Consider the following 22067-nt stretch of genomic DNA (forward strand, 5'->3'; position numbering starts at 1 on the left):
TGTTAACGGCCAGAAGGGGCAACAACAATGGCAGTGCTAACGAGATGTGATGTTGAATGTAGTGTAATAATATAAAAATTTTATTTTTATTATTTATTAATTTATTATAGAAATAATTATAAATTTATTAAACTTAATCTAAAAATTAATTAATATTTGTGTTTTGTATTGCATTCATGCACTTTTTAGGAAAGCGCAATTCACTTTCTTATTTTTTGACAAAAAAGAAGGGGTTAAATTAGCCAAACTTACCAAATTGTATGCTAAATTGACTTAAAAAGGTCAAAAAGGATGATATGAACTTTAACAATAGGGCCAAATTGAACTTTATTCCAGAAACCAGGTTTTTTTTTGGGCACCGGCAAATGATTCAGCTCAAAATAGCAAATTTTGGATCAGACATGAATTGGGCTATGCTTTATTTGCTTTTTCATTTTTCAGACCAATAGAACTTGATGTTGGGCCAACCCTAAACTTAAATGTCCATGGTTAGCACATGTATATTCTAAAAATGAGCCTTATAGATTATTTTTTTTAATATATAAACAAAGAAAGTATTTCAGTGTATTTATCATAATAATATTTTAACCAAAGTGCCATTTGGACCATCAAAAACCATAAAGAAATTACTGGTTGAAAAGAAAAAAAAGACACATACACAAATAAGAAGATGCCTTCAAAATTAAAAACAGCTTTCATTTTTAATTTATTTATATCATTTGGCAATGCACAATCTTACATTTTAGGTAATTTGGTTTCTCATGCCCATTAAAAGTGTTTAAAATATAAAATTTTAAAAAATCCAAGGATGACATTTATGTTATTAATATTAAAATTTATCTTATAAATTATGAAGTTTCGAGTGTGATCCAATTTCTCATATTTACCAAACTATGTATACAATTTATTAAGCATATATAACTCTGAATATAAGTGTCTGATTTTGTCTTTTTATCGTCATCCCTCACACTGAGTGAAAAGAAAAGGAAAGGGATCACATGAATACACGTGGTGAGCACGTGACATTAAACAGAAGGCATCATCGGCTAGGACAACAACTCGCGCGCTGTGCTGTCGAATGAATGAATGATGACGCACACAAATCTATTTCACTCTCTCAGCCCTTTTGTCTCACTTTTGCGTTTACGGCGCGTTCACTGCGTTTGGTTATGTTCGGCTAGCTTAGCTCGACTTCTCTAAGCCGGCTTTTCTATTTTCCAGTGTTTCCTAAATAAAGTCTTCTTCTTTTTTGTCAAAAGGATGGTAAGAAGGAGAGAGACATTCAATAATTGTCTTAACTTTCAACAAAGCTGTCCCTCCGAGCAGCTAATTTGAATGTTTTTTAGTTTTATTTTATTGAGTTTGTTATTTTAATTTATTAAATTTTTATATTTTTATTTTTGTTTAATACTCAATAAATAAACTAAAGATTTAAAAACTAAAAATAGAATAAAGCTAACAAATTTAAGTAATTAATAATAAGCTTTTTTGCCTAAAAGATATTGTCTAACTGTATTCAGGACTTGCAAGCAAAGTCTTCCTCATATGCTATTCACTTCATATCAATTTCACACATCAAAATTGGAGGACTATTAAACTATATATATATATATATATATATATATATATACTCAACAATATTCAGTTAATATTTTTTATGTGTTCGATATTATTATTTAATTAAAATAAATATTCATTCACTTTTTATTTGAAAGAGAAAAAATAAAGAAGAATATATTATAATTTATTATAATTCAGACAGAAAATAATTTAAAATTAAAAGGAGGAATTAGAAGGGAAAGGAAAAAAAATAGTAGGGATGAGAAATATTTCAAAAATTCAAAAACTGAACTGAATTGGTTGGGTTCAGTTTGGTCAATTTTTTGTAAATTCAATTTAAATTTTTAAAAACTGAAATTATATCAGTTTGGTTTGATTTTATATTTTAACCAAAATAAATAATTATAAATATTTTTATTTTTATATAAAATTTAATTTCCATAATAATTCTAAATTCAGTTTGATTTACTTAGTTCATTTATTGTGATTTATCCTCCTATTCAGTTCGATTTATATTCATATATAAATAGATTGATTCAGTTTATCTTTAAATTTGATTCAGTTTATTTTTAAAATTAATTTAGTTTGTTCAACAGAGCTGAACCATACCGACTATGTCCACCCCTGAAGAAGAGTACAAGAAAAGGGAGGCTATCATTTCTTTTTCTCCCATCCGAACAAGAGGGAGGAAAATAAAGGGCGAAAAAATATAAATATTATTTATTTTCTGTGTGTCCTTTATAAATTCCTAAATGCAGAGTTAGAATATTCTATTAAATTTATAAAATTAGTATTAATTAAATTAAATTTTATATTAATAAATTATTTATTTTATAAAACTAAAATATTTATTTCAACTATACAATTTTAATTTTTTTCAATTTTTCCTCATGTCTTCTTCTTCATCAATTTTTTGTTATTCTAATTCTAAATTCCAACCACAATGTTTATTTTATATATAATAATTTCTATAGTTACTATTTAATGCACTAAATGTAAAAACTCATTTGTCAATAAACTTTACTTCTAATTCATTTTTCAATGAGATAAATTATTTAATATTTTCAATCAAATACAAAAATTATATTATTAATATGCATTGATTTAATTGACGTAATATAAATTTAATATCTATTTATGAACGATGTTTTCTTAAACGACTCATATTTATTATACTCTTAAAACAAAAATTAATGTTTATATTTTAGCATTAATATATATAAACATAATTAAAAGAATGACCAAAATAGGCACGGTGAGAATTAATTAAAACCTCTTTTTATCAATTAATTGAATTCTTTTAATAGTTATTTTTTCTTTTTTTTTAAAGGTCACTTTTTAATAGAATTTAAAAGAGTCACAACCGAACCGACCAATAAGAATTCAACATGCATACCAAAATTTGAAGTTAATGAACCTGTATTTGATGGGAACAGATAGCAAAGTGGTTAGATATAATAAATTCAACAAGCTTTGTCTTTCGTGTAGGAAATGAAAATGGCCACAAACCTAAACTAGCAATTGTTTAGCTAGAAAAGCAAGTATTTTATTACGGTGATTTCGGCAACATGCCTTAGAATTACTATTCATTTTGCTTGAAAGCAAGTTCTTTTTTTTTTTTTTCACATGGAATTGAAGGAGAAAGAGGCCTAAATTCTCAAAGCATAATTTGACATTATGCTTATTTATCTCAATTTAAATAAAAATTTAATTTTATATATTTTATAACGTAGAGCAGAGGATTCAAACTCGAGATCTCTCACTTCTAAAAGTTAATACTCTTGCCACTTAAACTATACCTCAAATGTATTCTTTTTATCTTATTTATAACTTAAAAAAGAAAATACCACGTAATTAAAACTAATAGATATGATGGTAATGAATTCTTTCAATTTAATTAAAATTTTAAGTTCAAGATTTATACATACAATTATATTAAAATTTTTAAAATATTTATAAAAATCATGTATCTGACACGTTCTAAATTAATTAAACTAACTTTAAATACTACATAATAAAAAGCCACTAACAACAATAATTTATTAATTAGTTAAAGAATGATAAAATATCGATAAGCAAAGGGTACATTGATATATGCAGAATCGTTGGCTGTGTGTGCATCAATTCAATTCACCTAAGATCCTCATTTCTGAGGTTCAGAGAATGGTGTACGTACTGATAGTAATTCTTTTAGCATTGGCATATGCTCAGGAACAGCACCACCATATTACATCATCCACAAGCTTGCTGTGTAGTTTTCATGGCAAGGATCACACTTGGCCATTATATAACATAACTCAGCTAAGATGATTGGCGCATAAGAGCAAAGCACCAAGTGGGTTCGTTCTGCCCTCCCACCCAGCAAAAAGAAAAAAAAAAAAAAAACCAAAAATAAGGGAAACCAACAAACCTCAAAGAAACACTCAATAAATAGAAGGCTGACAAGTTGTTATTGATGGTTTTTTTTTCTTTTTTTCTTTTTCTAATTTGAAATTTATTTTTGAAGACTATTGATGAATTGGGAGAAAATATTAATAGGATCAATTTAAAATTGGAGTTGGAAATCGCAATTTTATTTTATTTTATTTTTTAAGTTTTAAAAATTTGTCTTTTTTTTACAGAAAGCTAATGCATTGATTTTTTCATAAAAATAAATTTGAAAAAAGTTATTTATAGAAATTTAAATTATTTATATTAAATTAAATAAATTTGAGATCTGTCTTTTTAACACTCAACAACAATCTTAAACAGATGCAGTGAAAACATTGAGTTTACTTCCTTTTGATTGGGGTTGCATAACAAGTGCCAAATTTAGGTTTAATTAGAAGTGAAATAAGAGCTTTGTACTGATTTATTTTGAAATAGTTTAAATTTTGCTTATCTAAGCCTTTGATTTGATACAAGTTAAAGGGCAATTTCACCCATGGTTGGTGTACTTGGATGTGATCCACATGTGGAAGGGACCAATATTAATAAGACCAAAAAAAGGAAAAAGAAAATTGTTGAAACTGAAAGTGACATGGGCATTGAATTTAGAGGAGGTTGTTCACTTTTCAGTATGCACCACAATCCCATGATACTCGCAAGTTTGATTGCCCACATTACATAAAATACTTGTTGATTTTTATGAGAATCTCTAGTCATTTCTTTGCCTTTTATTTTCTCTTTCATGTGGTGCATAACAATCATTTTCTGGTTTTACTTCTTGGAACATTTCATGTCATGTGCCCCATAGATTTCTTTTGTCATGTAAGGAGGGGAGAGGTGGCAATGAGTAATAATAACTTCTTGATGTGCATACAAACCTTTTTTTTATCCATAGAATCATAGCTAAATTTAAAACAGAATTCAACTTTAGTATCGCAATATCATCTCAAGAGTGTTCCGAGATATAAATTCTAAAAAAACCGTAATCTAGAATTTAAATTAAAATCTTTGAATTGCTTAATAAGATGCGTCCAATCACGAGACTATCACTCCCAGTGGGTAATTGCCCTATAGATTGTGCATGGATAAAAAAAATGGTGAAGTTTATAAAGCAGCAATGGGATTCAGTGTTAACCACCTTGTGACTCTTTGCACAAAGAAATTGAGGGAGAGAATGAAGGACAAATTAATGGGTGCATGTGTATTAATTTGCATTATAAAATTATAAGGACTATCTATTTGGAGAAAATTAAAATTGAATTATATTCAACTTTTCATGATTTTAGTGGAGTCATTGCTTCCACTACTACTCCCTTAGCTAATATCTTGAGCACCGAAAAAGATTGCTCAAGTTTATTCTGATCAAATCGGTCATGACTTGTGGGCCACGTGTTTAATACCTTCTATTTTATAATTAATATTGTTTTTCTATTGAAATTCATTAAAAATTTATTTTATTTATAAATGGTTTCTATGTATAACTCAATTCAATTTACGCTTATACTTTTTATGTGTTAACTGTACAATTATTTCAATTGAAATGAATATTATGTTGAAGATAATTATGATAAATGAATTTATAAAGAAATAAAATATAAGAAAGAAAGTAAAATAAAATGATATAATTGAAAGGAATATTTTAATTTTTATATTAATTTATTAATAAAATATTTATTTAAAAGTTTCTACTTTTTTCTTAAATTTATTTGAATTATAATCACTGTAAGCATAAATATTATGCATAAACAAAATTACTTACTCAAATATTATTCTGAGGCAAAAAGTACTATTTATTTAAATGTAACTCAACCAACTAAATGAAAAAAATAAATAGGATAAATGCATATTCAGACACCTAAAATTTAAATCATTTGGTGATTATAATATTTTAATTTTTAGTGTAATATAATAGATATCTCAATTTATATTTCCAGTGATTTTTAGACACTTTTGACGTGTAGTCCATTTAATATGTTCATATTTATTAGGTATTTTTTAGGTGTTAGTGTTATAATATTATCTAAAAAATAAATTAAGGTGGATTTTCAAATTTTCAACGTTTAGATTAATAATAATTTTTTGGATAATATAAACTTATTAGGTATAATATTGAAATCGAAAAGCATCATTCTTTTAAAATTGTAGATTTTAGAATTTTTCACCTCTTAATTAGGAAATTAATATTTTAAAATATTAAAATTTAAAAAAGGTGCCAAACTTTTAAAATCTATAGGTTTAAACTACCTTTTACTTGTTAGACAATAGATTTAAGATAATTTTTTAGATTTTATAAAGTTTATCATTTAAAATTTCTTAATCCAAGCGATCACTAAATAATATTTTATAAAAAATAACTAAATAATTAAAACTTAGATGAATAAATATATATATTGGGCACAATAAATACAAATGGAAGCAATGATAGAGAGAATAAGTGAAGGGATCATTGATTGGATACCATTCCTTAATGATAACCTTAGATGGTAATGTTGTATGCATGTCCTTTATCATTGATTGCTAAACAAACTTTAGAGTGACAATTATAACATTTGTTTGTTTTTCATTTTTTTGTTTTATTTTGGCTCTAACATGCATCATCTTTATGAGACCAAACTTTGCTTTCCGAATAGTTGGACCACATATATGCCTCTAATTCCATGATAGCACAGTTAAATATTATCACCAAGGCCATGATTAAGAAGGGTTTCAATTTTTTTAAATAAATAATTTGAAAATCTTCTGTTTTTTTACAGTTTATAAATAAAAATAATTAGAAAAAATACATAATCAATCATTTTATATTTAATATATAATAAACTTTCAAATAATTATTTTTTTAATAATTATACTTAATAATTTAATAATCTTAAATTTATTAATGTACTAATTATAAGAGGGTCACTGTATATATATATATATATATCTACATATACAAATTTATGCTTTCTCATCATAAATATAACAAATTTTAACTACTAATAATCCAAAGTTAAGAGAATTAACACTGGGGAGAAAACTAGCAGTAAATTTTAAATGAATATGTATAAATGCTTGGCAAGCAAGAAAAGAAAAGAAAAGAAAAGAAAAGAAAATCCGGTGGTGCCTTGGATATTTTTTATTAGAAGGATTCCAAGTTTCCGACACATCATAATAAAGTATCAAAGCTGCCATTGAATCTGCAAAAGTCAAATTGCCCCACAACTCAGTTTATGATTAACCGTGCAAGAAATATTATTCCACTTTTTTGTAAATGAATAAACACAATTATGCTATTAATTTTAGGAATTAAAATTAATTCATTAAAACCAAATTTACCATGAAATTAGAGAATTAGTAAATTTTTTTTTTTTGTAATGGTAATGAATAAATAATTAAACCTGAATAAAAAAATCTAAAATTAGTGTTTAGGATTAATACGTTTATGCTTTGGGCTGAGAACATGATAACATGTTCTTAAGAAATATAACAAATCAGATTTAGATCTTAAAAATTAATTGTTAAAGATGAATTATTTTAAAAAAAGAATCTTGATCAGAGTTACATCAAATTTAATGACAAAATTTATTATCCCAACTCTTAAAGTTGAATGGATCTTTAATTTATACATTAAATAATAAAATACATTGCACATATCTGTGCTACTGTATTCAATGAAAACCCATTTAATTTTAAATTCTATATTTTCAAGTCCAAATTCAGATTCACTGGTTTAAAAAACATTATTCTTGTTGAGAAACCAAACGATTCAAAGATTCTTTATCGGTTTCAGTTGCTCAATTGGTTGAACCGGCTGATAAAACACACTGGATTTTTTTATTATAATTTTTTAAATTCTATTTTATTTTTTGATAGAACTTCTGCATTTAGAAAGAAACAAAAATCAAGTCAAGTTTAATTAGATTTTTAATTTTAAGTATTAATTCTCAGTTAGACCGACCGCTTACTGGTGTGGCAACTAGAAAAGATGTAAAAACAGATCAATACAATTGGGTTAGGATTTTGTTTTTTAATTTCTTTGTTCTCAAGAAACAGAAACAAACTCATCAGTCATCAGAATCCAAAAGAAAAAACTGATCAAAAGAAAAAGAAAAAAAGAAAAAAAAAAGAGAGAGAAAAGCAAAAAGCTTTATAAGGTAGCAATGAGAAAACTAACCCAACTACAACTACAATACAATACTCTTCAAAACAGATAATAAGAGAGAGACGTGAACAAGAGCTTCTTTTCTTTCACCTTCCTCAATTCTCACCAAAGAAAACCCAAAACACCCCAAAAAATAAAATTTTATTTATTTATTTGTATAATTTTTTTCCCCTTCTTCATTATCCATTTCCTTCTCTCTTGCCAAATCCTTACCTTCCTTGTCTATAGATCCTCACAAGCCCAATTCAATCTGTACCATATTATAACTTATTTTTTTTATTCAAACTTATTTATTGGTGTTGTAAGTTGTTTTTTTTTTCTTTTTAAATAAAAGACAACAAGAATTTTTAATCTATTTTTGAAAAGGATATCCTTATTGTATATGGGTTTGTTTTTAGAAAAGTGTCAAGGTTTACTGGGTTTTGTTTAGATTTCATTTCTTTTTGTTGGTGTTTTTTTTTTTTGCAAAACCCATAAGGTATAACACAATAGATTTCGAAATTAAGAAAAAAAAAATCTGGTGTGTAGTAGCAGTTCGTTTCCAGTTGGGACTTTGTTTTTGTGTTCTTTGTATTTGCTTGTTTTAGAAACTTGTACCTAATCTATTCAATTAAGCAAGCAAAAATCAAGATAGATGGACATGTTTGTGACCTGAAGATTCTATCTTTTTATCTGAATCAAGGCAAAGGCTGTTTCCTTTTCTACAATTAGGGTTTTTTTATTCAATTGATTAATTTTCAAAAGAGGAACAGCCTCGTGTTATGCTCAAAGGAGAAATTGGAGAATCGGGGATTTTAATAATCTGGGTATTTGTTGCCTTTGTTTTTTGGGCTATTGGGACTATTATGAGGAATAGTAATGATGGGCAAAATCATAAGAATTTGCAGGGACGAGCTAATAATGGGTTTTTACCAAGCTCGTTTCGGGCGATTTCTAGCTATTTGAGGATTGTTTCATCTGGGGCATCTACTGTTGCAAGGTCTGCTGCCTCTGTTGCACAATCTATTGTTGATAGAGATGACGATGCCAGCAATGATCAGGTAAAGTTGTGAGCTTGTTATGTTTGAGTTTCTTTTTAGAGAGAAATTAAAGATTTTGGCTTTCACATGTTGAATTATTATTCTTTATGAAGTTTTGTGCTTGGGGTGTTTTTACATGTGTACTTAAGTTGTTTCTAATATGCAAAGATATATGAATGTTAGTTCGTTATGAAAACTTTTGATGTTTGCTGATGTTGGTTTTGATTTCTTTCTTATGTCTTTTCGTGCATACGAGAGAACCATAAAATTTTAGGTTTCTGTGTTAAATTTTGCTATATGAATTGGGAGTTATAATGGCATTAAATATATTATCTAATTTGAGGTCTTGAGGAGCTTTAAATGGTTACTAATTCAGCTCATTTTTCTGTGTTTCTTTGTAATTATGGGTATATGCATGCTTCAGTTGAAACGGGTTTGATCTTGATTAGGTAAGGCTATTTTTGACAAGCGGTTTAATTTTGATTTAGTTGTTACGAGGGGGAACTTCCCTTTTCGGGATTAGTAGCACATATATTGAGTTACTGGGTGGTTACTATTATGAGAAATTGAAGAAATTTCCATATAATTTTATGATTAAAAACTCGGGAAATTTAGTTTATTGATACTTGATAGTGCATGTAAGTTATGACTAGCATACTACAGTGACAAAACAGTTTAAGTAGTTTGATTGAGTTATAGAAGAAGCAGACTTAGATTCAGTGCTGAGGCTTGACTTTGCAGGAATTTTAAGGTCATTAGTGATATGCTTTGTGTTTAGATTGTGCAAAATTGTGCTAGTTCTTGTCTTAATACTGATTAAATAGATTATTACTGAACTTTATCCAAATTGTGGACTGGGCAGTTTCTGATGTGAATGTATGCAGGCTGGCTTTGCTTATGTTGAAGTACTGAAATGGAGTGTGTATGCTGTTGGTTTTTAAATGGTTCACCAATTTCAGTAATTTACAATGTCACGTACAGAATTTTAGTTGACCATGATTAGTGTGTGCCAAATTTGAGGAAGTAGCTGTTTCGGTTTGATAAGAATATGATAGTATGGGCTTTTTCTAGGTATTTTTGAGGTTGTTTTTCATATCAAAAACTTTTGTTCACTTTTTTTCGTTAAGTAGTAATTAGCATCATTCACTGATCCAAAAGTTTGGTGTTTCTTTGCCATCTTCATTCATGAATTATTTGTGTAAATTGAGTGGAGTGCAGTAAGAAATTGTATGTGAATTTGGATGTGGTAAAGTCTACAATAGGTGACATAGTCTAATTTTCACACTGGGGGAGAAAGCATTACTGATTATCCAAAGGGTGTGACAAGGAATGTAGCATTTATCTTTTTTACACCTTTTCCACTCCCTTTAAAGTACTAGACTAGGATAATGTGTAGCTAAACTTTGCTTTGTCAATCATATGATTCCTACATTACATGCTTTCTGGTTCATTAGAGACTTGGTACTTTGGAGCTAAACTTGGGTATCATGGCATTCACATCCATTAGAGATTTCTGTTTGAGTTAAAGTTATTTTTTTTTTCCTCTGGTTATTTGGTTTCTGGCCAATGGGCTTAAGGAGCTACTTTTAGAATGCTTTTTTTTTTTTTTTTAAGAAGTTACTGAGAAGAAGGAAAATTGAGTTCAAGGAGCTGATGGATATTAGCTAGAGAAACTTGTATAAAAGCTCTGGGTGTAAGAACCTTTTTTTTTTCTTTTTACAAAAGATAATAAGGTGTCAGTGCACGGCTCCTAGTGGTTATCAGTTTGAAACTGATACTATTAAGAAGTTAATGGAATAGTTACTAAAGTAATATGTGATAATTAAATTCAGTTCGGTTAGATCAAAATCATCTTAATGTGTATGCATGGTTGTATGGTTAACATCCATTATGTAATATTACTGTTACTGGAGTCTCAGTTATTCTGGTATGAGATTATAAAGGAATTAACTAATTTTGGCTTAGCTTTAAATCGAAATAGATGGAAATATGCTAAGCAAAATTAACAATTACAACAATTTGTATGGTTTGCAATCTTTTCAGCTGTAGAATTCTGGTATTTGTTTAAAGCTCCTGATAGAGTTTGTTTTGTTTATCTCTGCTCAACTGCGGTTTTGTTTTGTGCCATATTTGCATGTGCCTGTCGTTGTTGTTTTTCTTCTAATAGGCATATGTCTTGTCCTTCTACACTTTAGGCTGTTCTGTTACCTCTACATAACACTTTGGCATGGAAGCATGGGGGTTTTGTTTTGAAATTAATGACGAGAAGGTAATATTGGAGAAGAGAGGTTACTTTACAATGTTTTATGAATTTTATACAGAGCTGGGAGGTTAACCGGTCAAAGGAATGTAATGTCAAGAAGAGTTGATTGAGCTTACTTTGTCTGAGGTTAAAAGACATGAAAAGAGTGCAAGGTTCAATGAGGTTAGAAAAGAGTGGGAAGTTAAAATGCTAAATTTCAAAGTTCCTTATTACTAAATTTCAAAGTTCCTTAATCACCTTCTTTGGTCCCCCAACAGGAGTGTTAAGAGCTTGATAGGCATACAAAATTAACATCCAATACATTTTCAATTTTACGTTACACCCTTTAATATCCTCCTAACCGACATAAGGCATTTGGTCCTTTAATTTCTTATTATTGTTTGCATTGGACTCTTCGACTTTCTCTTGTTTATGTTAAATTAATTTCTAATTGGTTCTTACTTTATCTGGAATTTGTTAAATTAAGATCTGAGTGCAGATGGTTCTTATCATCTTTCATCTGCAATTTGCAGGTCCACTGGGCCGGGTTTGACAAATTAGACGATGAGGGTGATGTTCGGCGAGTTCTGTTGTTAGGATATCGGTCTGGTTTCCAGGTTTGGGATGTTGAAGAAGCAGACAATGTCCGCGACCTAGTTTCTAGACATGATGGTCCTGTTTCATTCATGCAACTGCTACCAAAGCCAATAGCATCAAAGAGGTCAGAGGACAAGTTTGCAGAAAGCCGACCTATTTTGGTAGTTTGCACTGATGGGACCATTTCTGGAGTTAATGATATTTCAGATGGGTTGCCTAGTCAATGCTATGGGAGCATCCCTAACTGCCATGAGTCTGGCAGTGGTAATTTTGTGCCAACTATTGTGCGGTTCTATTCACTGAGATCTCAATCTTACATACATATGCTCAAATTCAGATCAATTGTTTATTCTGTGAGGTGCAGCTCTCGAATTGTTGCAATTTCTCAAGCAGCTCAGGTTGTTGTCTTGTGGCATGATTTTTGAATCTCTTTTAATTTTTGCCTTTCTAGAGTGCGATAATTTAGTTTTCTGTGCTGCAGATTCACTGTTTTGATGCCACAACATTGGAGAGGGAATATACTATTCTTACGAATCCTATAGTCACGGGTTATCCTGGTTCTGGAGGTCTGGGCTATGGACCTCTTGCAGTTGGTCCCAGGTGGCTGGCTTATAGTGGAAGTCCAGTTGCAATCTCTAGCTCTGGACGTGTTAGCCCACAACATTTAACATCTTCTGCAAGTTTTTCTGGTTTTAATTCAAATGGGAGTTTGGTTGCACATTATGCAAAAGAATCGAGTAAACAACTTGCTGCTGGAATTGTGATGCTCGGGGACATGGGATATAAGAAATTCTCCAGGTATTGCTCAGAGCTTCTACCTGATTCCCACAGTTCCTTTCAATCAGCGAATCCTGGCTGGAAAGCGAATAGTACTGTTAATGGCCATTTGCCAGATGCAGATAACGTAGGAATGGTACATTTTCTGCTTCTCCTTTGTTTCTTTTCACTTAATACACTCTGTTTTCTAATTCCTTTGAGGGAAAGGCAAAGTTTCCTTTTAATTGTTTTTGCTGAAGCTCATAGATATTACTTAGCCTTTATGGGATTTCACATGAGAGAAAGGCTGATTTAAAATTATAGCAGTTGGCTGATAAAAGTTTGTTATGTTTGACTCCTTATGTGATACAATATTCATTTGCTGTGAGGCTTGAATATGTTATTAGTAGTTTTAGGAAGTAGTTATAGACAAGATTATGCTGTCGTGTTTCCAGTGCATCAGTTTTATTCTTCATCATTTCTTCCACTCCTCTCTGTCTGTATCTATCTCTGAATGAATTGGTAGCACCTAGCAAGCACGATGTTACTGCATTGTCCTTACTTTTTCCCTTTCCATTTACTCTTGTTGATCAGGTTGTTGTCAGGGATATTGTTGGTAAACTTGTGATTGCCCAGTTTAGAGCACACAGGAGTCCTATTTCTGCATTGTGCTTTGATCCTAGTGGCACCCTTTTAGTTACTGCCTCAGTACATGGTCATAACATAAATGTTTTTAAAATAATGCCTGGAATCCAAGGAAGCTCTTCTGCAGGTGATGCTGGAGCATCTTACACACATCTCTACAGGCTGCAACGTGGATTTACCAATGCAGTAAGAGCCGCATCACTGCTTTTGTTTATTCTCATCATACATCATTAGTATCTAGTAGCTTCCGATGTCCTTTTCTTATAGTGTATTTTGGATTTATTTCCTAGGTTATACAGGACATAAGTTTCAGTGATGACAGCAACTGGATTATGATAAGTTCCTCAAGGGGGACAAATCATTTGTTTGCTATTAATCCCTTTGGAGGACCAGTGAACTTTCAGACTTTGATTGCTAATTACTCTGCTAAAAATAGTGAATCGGGTGTAATGACCAAGTCTGCTGTTCGTTGGCCGTCTAGTTTGGGTTTACAAATGCATAATCAGCAGAGCCTTTGTGCATCTGGTCCTCCAGTTACACTATCTGTAGTCAGCAGAATAAGAAATGGGAATAATGGCTGGAAAGGCTCTGTAACTGGTGCTGCAGCAGCTGCAACAGGCAGATTGAGTTCCCTTTCAGGGGCTATTGCTTCCTCTTTCCATAACTGCAAAGGCAACAACGATTTGTATTTGGATGGCACCATTTTGAAGTCAAAGTACCACCTTCTTGTTTTTTCACCATCTGGTTGTATGATACAGTATGTATTGCGTATATCAGCTGGCATAGATTCGATGGCTGTTGTGCCTGGATTAGGCACAGCTTTTGAATCAGTTCCAGAAAGTGATGGGAGGTTAGTAGTTGAGGCAATTCAAAAGTGGAATATTTGTCAGAAGCTAAACCGAAGAGAGCGGGAGGATAATGTTGACATATACGGTGAGAATGGGATTTCAGACAGCAATAAGATATATCCCGAAGGCAAGAAAAAAGGAAATAGTGTTCATCCTGAAGGTATGGGTGCAACTATAAAAGAAAAGATCAACCCTGAGGAAAAGCATCATTTGTATATTTCAGAAGCTGAACTACAGATGCATCAACCTCATACTGCATTATGGGCAAAGCCTGAGGTATTTTCGTGTTTTGCCTGATATCAGTGTATTTAGGAATCATACCCTGTTCTCATTTGCTCTTATCAATTGCTTGCCAGATCTACTTCCAACCGATGATGACAGAGGGGATAAAAATGGATGGAGAAAATGCAATGTTAGGTGAAATTGAGGTTGAAAGGCTTCCAACTCGCACAATTGAAGCAAGGTCAAAGGATTTAGTTCCGGTTTTTGACTATCATCGATATGCGAGGTGTGCTGAAGCTTTCTAATTCTATTCTTTCTTTTTTTGATTATGTGTATTTAAGTATTGCTTTCATTTTAGGGAATTTTTTTGAGATATTCTATTACGTTAGCGAGATATGCTCATAATATTAACATACTTGAAAGTGGTTTAGGTGATTGATCTTTAGAATAAAATGTTTTTATTTATGAGATGGGGTATTTAAGTATTCTTTTTGCTTTATTCTAAGATGCTATTTCCCATAATGCTGAAAACTAGTCGGGATGCTTGAGCCATGCTTCATCCCCTAACAACTATACTCTTTATTGGCTAGATGCTGTAATGGGTTACTAGTCTGCAGAATGTTTGTTATTTGAGAACCTTTATCAGAATACAAAATTTTTAGATTCTTTTTGCTTTCACTTATCTTATTGCATTCAAATTTTATAAGCATCAATGGGAGCTTATATTCACAATCCTGACCTGAATTTATCTTACATACAGGGTTCCTGCCTTAGATAATAACATTAATGTGCAGCCTCAGCATCAAAGGTCTGTGCTGTCTGAAAATGGCAGGATTTCATGTAGAAGCAGCTCTTGCTCTCTCGACTGCATGACCGATTGCGGTGCTGTAGCAGCTGAACGTCGGAATGGAGTTGAAGAAACAGGGTGGAATGATTCTAGGATGCCCTCAGAAGTTATGGGCTATGTAAATAGTAGCGATGGCTCTAAAATAGATACTCCACTCGATAATGTAAATAGTAGAGATAGCTTAAGAACAGAAGCTCAACTCAAGCTTGTAAATAGTAACAATGGAGGCCCAAGAATGGAGAACCATTTTGAAGATGAGGGCGATGAGTTTGATTAGAGGTAACTTCTCATTTTCCTCATTCACAGTCTTTTGGTCCATTATCGCATGTCATCCTGAGCTCGATGTTATTGATAGATTTAGCAGCTTATTTGGCGATGATGCAGATGCTAAACCGATATTTTTCTCTCATTCAGGTGCGGTGTTATTCTTTTATTCTGCTTGAACTGGAAAGTTCATTAACCATGTTAATATTTGTGGATGGAATTGTAGACAAGAGTGAGAGGAAGTGTTGATACTTTGTTTGTATGCTGGGACTTGGGACTCCAGTCTTATATTGACGTTGTAAATAATACACATATTTGCAATAATAATCAGTTGTAATATATGTAAATAAAAGTATAGCATAACCTTAAGCAACTCTGGGTCACTTATTCTATTAGTTCTAAATTGTATATGTTTACCATTCTTGTGCAAATTTGTTCAGACAAGTTTGTAATATAATGTGCTGACAGAAGGTTTGGTTCTTATACTGAAACTTCTATTCAAGTGCATAATCTCTTGGGACTATTGCAAGTTTACTTCTGAGCTCTAAAATCTCAAGAAATGCAACATTTGAAGACTGAACTTGGTTTCATCTTTAAGCTTCCGTCTGCTCTTTCTGTTCTCAATGCATAATAATAAGAAACAATGGTGTTTCAGGTAATGGACATGTCGAGCGATAATAACCCATTAGGCCTTCCAAAATTAAAAGGAAGAATAGAAGAAAAACCTCTTCTTAATGCCTTGTAATCTCTATAATACCCAAATGTTATAAGAAAATGACTCCTCTCTGCATTACCAAGATATCACAAAATCCTATTATGCTCCATTTTAACAGTCAATTAACTGTAGCTTCCATCTTCATGACTTGAGATACCTTTATCTAAGGTTTCTCCAAGGATATCCTATTCTTATTGCTTCACCTTTCCTGCAAAGATAGACAGTTCTGACAATATTAGAGCCCCCCCAAGCATTATCAAACTCCTTAACATTTTCAGACAACAAATCCATACCTGGATATTTAGCAGTATTGACTGCTGATAATGACCTCAACATTCCCTCAAACGACTTCTGCTTTGGCATGTTTAACGTTACCGGCTGCCCCTTGCAGCCTACGCCAACACTTCCGGAAGGAAATGGAAGTATCTTGTAAGTTTTGGGTTTTGGATTGGGAGCATACCTCTTAGAAACGCCACATGACAGGATCAAACTGAGTTAAAACTTTGATGATATTACATGTCCAAACAGCAGTGATGCTTCCTGGCTTTTCATGGCAGACGCTTAACCTGAGAGTATCTTTTCATGTCGAAACAGTTTACAGCTATTTGATACTGTCACGACATCAACTGAAATTTCTTATCATCGGACGTTGATGACGGAGAGGGAAAATATTGAACTCGAGGTTTGGGGATGGCAGCCTTTATCTGCTCGTCTCTTATGTCAGCTGCAATCACCTGGCCATTATTAACATTCTGCAATCTGCACAAACTACAAATACTCTGGAAACTAGTAACTCAATCAGAAAGCAGTCTACTAATTTTTAAGATCCACAATATGATTTTGAAATTATTATCTGCATACACAAATCATTGAACCAAGATCAAATACTAAGTTAACTCAAATACTGAAATTTAACTATAAGTTAACTCAAATACTAAGTTACCAAGAAAGTACCTGTATCTCTCAACTTGAAACCTCTCCATCCAAATGCAAAGTTATAGTATTTGCATGCTGCCTGCTGAGAGGTAACTTTTGGAGGAGACTGCAGTTGGTCACATCAACCTGAACTAACAAGGCCATGACTCCCGTTCTCTGCAAAGGGTCCTTAATTTTGGAAGGTTCTTCAACTTCATTAATCCTAAACTTGGAACAATTGGTTCTGGAGCTAAATCTTGCCCTCAACAGTACTTAAATAGCTCCCCTAACTTGCCACAGAAACTTACCTTGATTTCTTCCAATCTCTGAAGGGAAACAATGAAATTACCATAAGAAAGAAGTTTTGTTAATCGAGTACATCTTGTCACTTCCATAACTCTTAATCTAGGAAATCTCAATCCGAGATGCCCAACTAATTCTGAAATGGTTTCTAAATAAGTGAGATGATCAAGATAGACTTCTTCCAAATTTGGTAGCATGTCCTCATGAGCAGCACATCCTCCTGTTGGCCTTAAGCTACTGTTGGAATTTGAAATGCTTAGAGACTTCAACCAGTGAAGGAACCAGTTGTATGGATAGTCAATGTCTCAAGCATCTCATTTAGTCCCCAACAGTGATTCAGGATGAGAGATTTTGCATTACTCAGTAACCAACCAATCCATTCTCCTGAAAGATTTACACCACTTATGGTTACTCTCCTTTTAGCATGCCTTGTTGGCAAAGAGTTTGCTTGCTCGCCGATGAAAAACTGGGATCTTCTTAATCTATCAATCCACGGAACATCAGTACCAAAGGAAGGTATGCATTGTAATCTTATAGATAAGACTAACAATTTTTGGAGGTTCATCAGTTCTTCAGATGTTGCTTCTCCTTGTATTACCTGTTCCTCAACACCCCAATGGTAATCACTGAGTGTCATGTCGAGAACCTCTAAGTTTAACAACCTTGATATAATTCCAGCAGGAATAGTCTTCAAAAAAATGAGTGCGGAAGAGGTTTACTTGTCTCAACTGGCTCAGATGTTCTATACGAGTAGCACTGAGATCAAGTACTTGCCCTTCTACTGAGGGTAATTCTTCGAGGTAATGACATTCTTTCAGAAGCAGAATACGAATGTCATTCAGTTGAAGAAGGGAAACGGCAACGAACAGATGCGAGTTCTGCTTAAATTCAACACCCTGAGTGCTTGAAATCCTTGCAGGCCTCTGAGGCACCGTCTCAAGGGGATTACCTTGTAGTAGTAAGGTTGAACCCTCTGAACATTCTATGGGACATTCAGGCAATGTTCTTATCTTGTTATTCATGAAAGTAATTTGGCCTCAGGAATTTCCCTTGAGCTTTCACCAGAGTGAACAAGTAATTTGCACGCATCTTCCAATGACCATGCTATCCATATAGCTACATCCCAAACTAAATCATGCATCTTTACAGTTCCCTTGCGAGCACCATCTTCCAACAAATAAGAGTCCTTCAAATTCTCTAACAAAGTAATACCACTTATCAATAAATCTTCATAGCCTTGTTGTTCATCTATCAATCCTTCTGCTAACCAACATTGTACTAGTTCACTTCAATAGAGAAATCCTCAGGAAACAAACAGCAATAAAGGAAACAGGCTTTTATTTTGCTACCTTCTGATGTATCATAACTCCACTTCAAGATGTTATATACCTTTTCTTCAATGTTACTTATAGAAGGCAGCGATCGTTGTAACTTGCTCAAAGCATGCTTCCACAGCTTTACCATTTTCTATCCCATCATAGCCCTTCCCATGGTGATGATTGCTAAAGGTAATCCACATTCCTTGGCAACTGATTCTGCCAGTGCTTTGATATGTTTTAAGGACACTGCTTCCCCTGCATTTTGATTAAACAACTGCCAATCTTCTTCCTCATCAAGTCTACTAACTTTAACTGCTTTATCAGGCTTCATCCCCCTGAAAACATCAAGTAATCAAGATGTTAAAATGATCTTCGAACTTGAAAACATCAAGTAATCGAGATGTTAAAATGATCTTCGAACTTTTTTTAACTTCAACCTGAGGGATTCCTAATTGATCCAAATCATTTGCCTCCCATACATCATCAAGAATTAGAAGGAACTTCTTTCCTTCTCAAGTCGTTGATGCAGCCGGATAGCTAATCCCTCCTCACTTTCTTCTTGACTTACCCCCATATTTAATCTCTCAGCTATTTGTGTTTGGACCTTTAAAAGTTAAAGTTTCTAGAGACTGTAGCCCATATCCCCACACTGAATGACTGGACAGGAGCAGTCCTTAATTTATTATTCAAGGTCTTCACCAGGGTAATCTTCCCTATTCCTCCCATCCCCCAAACACCAACTCTTTGAACCTCATCATCATCTAACATATCCATAAGCTGTTAAAGTTTGAGATGCTGTTGTTCGATCTTGAAAAATTGAAGGTCCAGGAATATGCTTGATTGGGCTTGCTTCAGGATTCTTAATAACAATGCCTTCTGTAAAACTTCCACCTTCCTTGAGTTTTTCTACGTTCTTGATCGCTTTTACTACTTTCTTGCTGGGCCTATATTGGTGCCTGCAATTTACTTAGCATCCACAAAATTGTTCTTGTGTACCATCATTTCTTGCTGTATCAAACCCATTTGGTTCATCATCTCTTCAACTTCTTGAAGCCATTCTTTAACTTGAGCTGTTGGTGATTTCCCATCCTTGTCAGCTGATTCAAGTTCTTGAATCACACTATTTTTCAAACAGATTAAGAGTCTTCAGCTCTTTGTCCAAAGTGTTGCAATTGGAACCGAGTCTAGTAATATTAGTAATGTTAGAGTAGATAGACACACAAAGTTGAATTTCTCTAGGAAAATAATAGGTAAAAGGTAAAACAATGTCATTGAACTTATTAGAAAAGTTCAATTAAGTTTTCATCATTTTCTTTAGCTCAATTAAACCCATTAATTTTTATACGCTCTGAATATTTTAAAATTATGCTTATATCACGTGAGAAAGAAAAAACTATTTTTTAATACAAAAGTAGTATCAATAAATCATAATTTACAAAAAAGAGTAGTAATTTTTTTTTACCTGAAATGACAACAACATTTTTGTTTTCTTCATCACGCTCATTTATAAGTAAAGGGTGAGTGCAAGTTGTCGAGTTAGATTACATCTCACCACATTCAATATGTTTTTACAATAAAACCATAAATATGCATACTTCATGGAAAAACCAATCATGAAAGATGGTTCTACAGTTCTAGAAGCTATGATGTAAGTTAAATAAAGAAGAAGAAGTGGCTTTCTCTCCCTCACATGATATAAGCGTGACTTTAAAATATTTAGAGCAGTTATTATTCGTATTCTCAAAATAATAAGACCTTTATACTTAACGACATTTTGGACGTTATTAGCATTAGGGGTTAATTAGACCTTTTATAAAAGTTAATGGGTTTAATTGGCAAAAAAAAAGGATGAAAACTTAATTGAACTATTTATAAAAGTTAATGGGTTTAATTGAGAAAAAAAAAAGATAAGAACTTAATTAAACTTTTCTAATAAGTTTAGGGATATTTTTGTACCTTTTACCAAAATAAAACCCATGAATTCTTTCAATTATAATTGATAATCTATCCACCGAACCAAAACCGTTAAAACTGTACTAAAAAAAGTAGTTGACAGAAGTAGTCGATTGAACTTATGGATTCATCAACGGTTTTTAATTTTTAAAAACTGATAGTTAACCAAATTCGAAAATAGAAGGAAAGAAAAATTCTTAAATTTTGATTGAAATAATCAATTTATTTGCAAATTCAGAATTTATGTGTTTTAAATAAATTAGAAATTAATTTATAATTTTATAAATTTAATTATATGAAATTAGTTAGAACTAAATTAAATTCTAATAAAATAAGTAAATTTTTTTAATAAATTTATATTAATTTATCAATATATTTTATAACATCAAAATATCTCTTTCAATTTTATCATATTTATTTTATTTATTTTTTATGTATATTTTTTAAATAAAATAAAAATTTTAATAGATTTCAGCCAAATGTAGCATTAGTATATTATATTAATTATACATAAATTAAATTAAATATCATCGCATGATGTTATTTATTAAATGTTGTATTTTTATTGGTCGATTTATTTATTAATACTAATAACTCATAATTAAAAATCAATCAAATAATACATATCAATGTTTAACAGTAGACTGAGTGTGTATAAAAATTTCTCTAAAAAAAAAAATACTCTTCTCAATTTTAATAGGTCAATCTTTATTTGCACAAAAATTAAGAAATTTAATATTTTCAATTAATATCACTATTTCTTTTCAAATGCCACATCATCGAAGTGTATCAGAAAAATATCACCATTATTATTAAAATTAAAATTCAACCATTTATTTACAAATCAAAAATTTAATACCCTTTTATTACAAAGTGCAAAATTTGGTGACCGTTCATATAATTTACCTTTTAATAGTATTATTAAAATTAAAATTTAATAATCATTTAGTTAAAGTTATAAATTAAGAATTTATTAACTTCTTATTACAAAAATTTACCCTTCCAAATGATGAGAAAAGAACTAGATGCCCTCAAATGAAAAAGGGCATAACTATATGTGTTTTTTTTTCTTGTAAAATCAAATTATGCTCCATACTTGGCTTTTATTAAGCTTAACTATAGCAACCATCTTCATGACTTAAAAGATACTTTTATCTTAAGGTTTCTCCAAGGAAACCTTACTGTTTCAAATGAAGTTTTACCATAATATTTTTTGAATTTTGAAATAGTATATAATTGATTCAATTATGAAATCATAAATAGTCATTGGTTCGACCGACACATAGGAATCTAA

General features: G+C 31.4%; 1 protein-coding gene and 1 long non-coding RNA gene across 5 annotated transcripts; one reads left to right on the top strand and one right to left on the bottom strand.

Annotated features, from left to right (window-relative positions):
* Window positions 1-7977: 7977 nt before the first annotated feature.
* On the top strand, window positions 7978-15941 carry LOC8280712 (autophagy-related protein 18f). Of its 2 annotated transcripts, XM_048378975.1 has the most exons (9): window positions 9033-9168; window positions 11469-11572; window positions 11923-12384; window positions 12468-12899; window positions 13337-13573; window positions 13678-14511; window positions 14592-14743; window positions 15218-15583; window positions 15719-15941. In XM_048378975.1, exons 3-8 carry the CDS (start codon window positions 12076-12078, stop codon window positions 15579-15581), a joined length of 2328 nt encoding a protein of 775 aa, XP_048234932.1. In that variant the 5' UTR covers window positions 9033-9168; window positions 11469-11572; window positions 11923-12075; the 3' UTR covers window positions 15582-15583; window positions 15719-15941. The 2 variants fall into 2 exon arrangements, with proteins under 2 accessions (XP_002522834.2, XP_048234932.1); XM_002522788.4 differs by lacking the exon at window positions 11469-11572 and having other exon boundaries at window positions 7978-9168.
* Window positions 15942-16082: 141 nt separating this feature from the next.
* On the bottom strand, window positions 16083-20020 carry LOC125371079. 3 transcript variants are annotated; one of them, XR_007217285.1, is made up of 3 exons: window positions 19258-20020; window positions 16577-19155; window positions 16083-16491 (listed from the first exon to the last, which is right to left on the bottom strand). It is a non-coding gene; the product is annotated as an uncharacterized LOC125371079 (long non-coding RNA). The 3 variants fall into 3 exon arrangements; XR_007217286.1 differs by having other exon boundaries at window positions 16577-17136; window positions 17238-20013; XR_007217284.1 differs by having other exon boundaries at window positions 16577-17051; window positions 17238-20011.
* Window positions 20021-22067: the final 2047 nt, after the last annotated feature.

Source organism: Ricinus communis, chromosome 9 (genome assembly GCF_019578655.1).
Source record: "Ricinus communis isolate WT05 ecotype wild-type chromosome 9, ASM1957865v1, whole genome shotgun sequence".
Taxonomy (NCBI): domain Eukaryota; kingdom Viridiplantae; phylum Streptophyta; class Magnoliopsida; order Malpighiales; family Euphorbiaceae; genus Ricinus; species Ricinus communis.

What these genes read in the sequence shown, in the direction of transcription:
- LOC8280712 (XM_002522788.4), top strand. Translation starts at nt 8,890, where the DNA reads ATGCTCAAAGGAGAAATTGGAGAATCGGGGATTTTAATAATCTGGGTA. An exon ending in AACGTGGATTTACCAATGCA is followed by an intron (nt 13,574 to 13,677) that starts GTAAGAGCCGCA and finishes TTTATTTCCTAG; the next exon opens with GTTATACAGGACATAAGTTT. An exon ending in CATTATGGGCAAAGCCTGAG is followed by an intron (nt 14,512 to 14,591) that starts GTATTTTCGTGT and finishes ATTGCTTGCCAG; the next exon opens with ATCTACTTCCAACCGATGAT.